The sequence below is a fragment of the Mandrillus leucophaeus genome, unplaced genomic scaffold, assembly GCF_000951045.1.
Source record: "Mandrillus leucophaeus isolate KB7577 unplaced genomic scaffold, Mleu.le_1.0 Scaffold114, whole genome shotgun sequence".
NCBI lineage: Eukaryota > Metazoa > Chordata > Mammalia > Primates > Cercopithecidae > Mandrillus > Mandrillus leucophaeus.
This window is the reverse complement of record NW_012099654.1, coordinates 1,702,160-1,707,342: the sequence shown is the minus strand read 5'-3', so window position 1 is coordinate 1,707,342 and position 5,183 is coordinate 1,702,160. Positions and strand designations below refer to the sequence as shown.

Genomic DNA, 5,183 nt, shown 5'->3' with positions numbered 1-5,183 from the left:
AAAAAAAAAAAAAAAACAAAGATAAAAAAACCCACCTGAACCCTGATGTATTGTTCTTTGAAAGAGGAAGATTCCACCTTAAAGGCAGTCATTCTATAGCACTTCCCATTTCTTAGGTGCTTACTATATACCAGAAACTGTGCTGAGAAGTGCTTTATGGACATTTAGCAAAGTGAATCCTCACAACCACCCTACGAGAGAGGTACTAGTATCATTCCCAGATGATAGATGTAATACTAATAAGCTACAGGTGAGGAAATGGATGCTTGAATAGTTTGAAGGGACATCTTACCAATCAGTTATCTCCCCTGGGGAGGGACCTTCAGGAATGGCCTGATCCGTATCAGGAGAACTGTCCGCTGTTCAGGATGTCAAAGGTTCCTGTTCTGCTTCTAGAAGTCAACTTTTCCTGGGAGGAAAAGTGGGCATGGGCTGAAGTGAGAGCTGGGGTGCAGGTGGAGTATGAAGACTCCTCAGAGAAAGGAAATAAAATATATTTATTGAGCTTCTACCATGTATCCAACCCAGTCACTAGTCACTATTTTATCCTCAAACACCTTTAAAACACACACGTGTGTGTGTGTGTGTATATATATAGTAACTTAAAGTTTAGAAAAGATAAGTAAACTTGGGATCACACAGATATGAACAAGGGGAGAAGCCTGTCCGGGTGTGGTGGCTCATTCCTGTAATCCCAGCACTTTGGGAGGCTCAGTGGGGAGGATCACATGAAGCCAGGAGTTCCAGACCAGACTGGACAAGATAGGGAGACCCCATTTCTATTTTCTAATATAAATTAACATAAAAAAGAGAGAAGATTTCTTTATACATTGAGCTGAAATTAAACCCCACTGTGGCTTCCACCTATTTTTGCTCTCTGGGGCTACTCAAAACACATCCAAATCCTCTTCTACAAGCGAATCCTTCAAATATTTGAAAACACCTATGTCTCCCTTCTGTGCTCTTCCGATACCAATGGTTTAAATTGGTAACAGTAGACTTTTAGTAGATCTTCTAAAAAGCAAATAAAAAGTAAGACATGCTGGGTGCGGTGGCTCATGCCTGTAATCTCAGCACTTTGGGAGGTGCAAGTGGGCGGATCACGAGATCAGGAGTTCGAGACTAGCCTGACCAACATGGTGAAACCCCGTCTCTACTAAAAATATAAAAATTAGCCAGATGTGGTGGTGCACGCCTGTAACCCCAGCTGCTTGGGAGGCCAAAGAATTGCTTGAACTCAGGAGGCGGAGGTTGCAGTGAGCCGAGATGGCGCCACTGCACTCCAGCCTGGGAAACAGAACGAGATTCCGACTCGAAGAAAAAAAAAAAGTAAGACATTACCAATATGATGCAAACCCTCAAGCACTCATGCACTTATCCCCAACCCCACACTTCTCCTCTCCCACCCCTTCTATTTGCTCATGTATTTATTTAGCCTATGGGATCCCAATACAGAGGAGCCCTGGTGGACGCATTTATAGTGCAGCAATGAATAGAAGACAGTGGCAGTCTTAGACTACAGTTGAAATGTGATAAACATTTATATACTGTGTTTATAAACCGTGTAACTCTAACCAATTTATCTAGTCTTTCTAAGCTCAATTTCCTCGTCCGTAAAATGGGAAGAATAATCATACTTATCGCGCTGGTTGTTATAGGGATTAAACAAGATAATTCTCTAAAGCTTTGGCACTTGGCGCTGAAAGGAGCCATTCCATGTCTTCTTTCCCGCCCCGCCCCTTGTGCTCCCCACCGCTTTCGTGGTGTCCGCAGCTGCAGCTGCCTCTACAATAAAAAACGCATCCCTCCTCCTGCAGTGTCCACCGCACCGGGAAGCCCTCTCTGTATCAGTTACCAACCACAATTGCAGTGAGTTCGGATCGTGGCTTTCCCATAGTCAGGAAAAGTGAGGGAGACATACGACCCGGTTCTCTAGGAGTAAGTAAAGGTTAAAGGTAGTTCGCGGCATAACCCAGGCCGGGATTAACCCGAGGTCCCAGCGCTCCTGATATTTGCATTCCAAAGCGGACACCTCATGCGCTCAACCCCGCCCGCAGGCGGCTCCAGCAGTCTAGGAGACCTGGCGCTCGTCCAGGGACCCGGGGGAGCAGCCGCGCAAGGCAGGTGACCGGGGGCGGGGCCAGGGCCCTCGTTCCGGTCCCGGGGCGTGGCCTCCCGCAGGTGAGTCCAGCGGCGCCTCGGGTTTCCCTGAAACCTCACCCGCCCTGGGGAGGAGCGCAGAGGCTGCGATTAGGGACAGACGAGAGGCTGACTTTCTCTCGGTGCGTCCAGTGGAGCTCTGAGTTTCGAATCGGTGGCGGCGGATTCCCAGCGCGCCCGGCGTCGGGGCTTCGGGGAGGATGTGGCGCCCCAGCGCGGCGTGGCTGCTGGGGGCCGCCATCCTGCTGGCAGCCTCTGTCTCCTGCAATGGCACCATCCAAGGTGAGAAACGTGGCCAAGGAGGCCTCTTATCGCTGAGGAGCTGGGGTCCTGGGCACGCTGGGCAGACGGTGATCCGGGAAGGTGCGCGAAAGGGGTTCTGCTGCCGGCACCCATCTCCACGAATCCCTTAGCCTCTCCTTGGTGGCTTTGATGGGGGGTCTCTGCGCCAAGGAGGCACCCAGGTGGGACATGCGGGAGCAGCTAAAGTTGGCAGAGCCCGGCAGAGGCAGAGACTTCCCCAAAGACCCCACTTCCCGTAGAGGCTGTCATGCTGGGCACCCCCAGGCGCCAGCGTGGGTTCGGGGAAAGGGAGTGAAGGAATGAGTAGCTGTGTCTAAAGGGTACCCAGAGGACCCAGTCCCCTCCCCGGGCTTGGTTGCTTTATAAACACTAAGTCGTTAAGAGCTTTTCGCTTAGTTTCCTCTCGCTCCCGCGGGGCCGGTGGAGTTAGCGAGCTGATTGCGCAGGGCAGGGCGGAGTGGGTGGAAACCGGCGGAGTGGGTGGGAACCCGCGGCCCGGGAGCCTTCTAAATTGTTTTTTGCGCCCCCCTCCCCCAACTACTGGAAGCCTTTCTTCGGGTTCTGCCCCTGGCGTTCGAGATCCACCCGGGGCCCGCGGCTCCTGGCACCCACGGTGGAAGGCCCGGGGTATGAAATTCAGGGCTGGACTCTGCTGGGTTCTGGTGGTAATGAGCGCTCAGGCCCGTTGGGTGTCACGAGGATTTACGAGCGGAACTTTTTGGACGCTGCCTTATATTTGACCAGTTGACTCTCTGGGCCTTGGGTTCCGGGACTTGCCTAGTGTGCCACCCGGAGCGACCACTGGCTGCCACCCAGGTCTGCAGGCCGGAGGCTGGCCGCCCTGGGAACAGAGCAGCACTTGCGCCCGGCCGCCGCGTTCCTTGGGTGTGCTGCTCCGGGTTTGCTCGAACTTGTACTGCTCGGAATGTGTTCTTCTGGGCCCAGCAGGCCTCGCTGTAGCCGTGGGGGATGTTTGACCTGCGATCGCGCCACTGTGATCCTAACCGAGGCCCCGCTGTTTGGGGCAGCCTGGGTAGCGAAGGGAGGTTTTAATTTCCCTCAGATGTTCAGACTTGCTGTAAAAGGCATTTCTCACTTTTATCCACCTCTTCATAAAGAGGAGGTAAAAGAGCAAGTCACAGTAGGTTGGAATTAGATGGAAGAATGTGATTCTTTTCCCTCTTCACTTAGGGAAAAGGGTGTTGTGTAAGCTTGAAAACTGTGCACTGCTGATATATTTTTTATTAATCAGCATCAGAATAAAGGCATTTAGTTCCAGGAAGTATTGAAAACTGTAATAAACACCTCTCCTCTATGTCCTTTAAAGTTGGGAACTTAAAATTCAGGAGCAAAGGTTAGTACGTGCAAACTTTAAAAAAATACGTGTTGGTATAAATGATTCAACATCTTTATGATTCAGAGGTCCCTCTAGGAAGCATGCCCCGATTATTTGGCTTGTTCTTGTTTACCCCTCTTGATGGGGGATTGGGAGATCCCTGGAGTATAAGGCGAACTTGATTTGACAATAAGGAAAAATCAGGTTACTTGTTAACTAGAGCCACTTAATATTGCAGCTTGTTCCTCATCCTCCCCCCACCATACTTTTATTCCCTTGCAGGGTAACTTTCCCAAAGGGTTCGCGAAGTAACACTGAGAATTGATTTAGGCAGATGGAGCTTTCCTCCCACCTTAAAACTAAACTGATTTTAGTAAATACCGTGTCAGCAAAGCTTTTCTGCCCTCAGGGTAGATCTTTGCTCACTGCCTTTTAACCAGTCCTTCTGCGTGCCCCTCAGGTGGCTGCAAGGCCGATTTGGGGTTTGATTTTCTTCCCAAAGCCTCACTCCGAAAGACTGCCTCATAGAAAGGAACTCAGCCTAGATCACAGCCTTCTCAGGGTACAGGTGAGGGACACTGAATTGGGGAGGAGGCAAGGCAAGGAAAACACTTGGAAGTCGCGGCCCCTCTTTCCCCTCACAATAGTAATTGGTAATTATTTGGGTAAATATGTTTAATACATGTCCTCACTGCATCGTTAACTCCTGGAGGCAGGGGACCCTACCATCCTTTCCATCATGTCTAGCATAGTCTCATCACCTATGGGACCTCAGTAAATAGCAGATGAATGAAGTGAGGAGTCTTGCCCAGAGTACCCTGGCTGGTCCATGTGGTGTTCATTTCAGTCAGCTTCTCTCTGCCACTTACTTATTTTTTTCCACCATTTTACAGGCCTAGGTCATTCCATTTATCTTTTTGAGACTGGAACTTCTGTTTTCTTTATAATTGGTTTGGTGTTTTTTTTGTTGTTGTTGTTTTGTTTTTTGAGTCTCATTCTGTTGCCCAGGCTGGAGTGCAGTGGTGCGATTTTGGCTCATTGCAACCTCCACCTCTCCCTGGCTCAAGGAAATCTCCTGCCTCAGCCTCCCAAGTAGCTGGGACTACAGGCATGCACTGCCACCCCCAGGTAATTTTTTTTTTAGAGGGAGTCTCTCTCTGTCGCCCAGGCTGGAGTGCAGTGGCATGATTTCAGCTCACTGCAACCTCCGCCTCCTGGGTTCAAGCAATTCTCCTGTCTCAGCCTCCTGAGTAGCTGGGGCTACAGGCACCCGCCACCATGCCCGGCTAAGTTTTGTATTTTTAGTAGAGGCAGGGTTTCACTATATTGGTCAGTCTGATCTCAAACTCCTGACCTCAGGTGATCCACCCGCCTTCAGCCTCCC

The 5,183-nt window shown here is 50.4% G+C and overlaps 1 protein-coding gene across 1 annotated transcript in view; it reads left to right on the top strand.

Moving 5' to 3' along the window:
- The first annotated feature begins 2,156 nt into the window (after nt 1–2,156).
- F2RL1 (coagulation factor II (thrombin) receptor-like 1) overlaps nt 2,157–5,183 on the top strand; it is a 20,257-nt gene continuing 17,230 nt past the window's right edge. Inside the window, exon 1 of the mRNA XM_011996347.1 lies at nt 2,157–2,442. Coding sequence (XP_011851737.1) covers nt 2,361–2,442 — 82 coding nt within the window. The 5' untranslated portion in view covers nt 2,157–2,360. The remainder of the gene's footprint in view (nt 2,443–5,183) is intronic.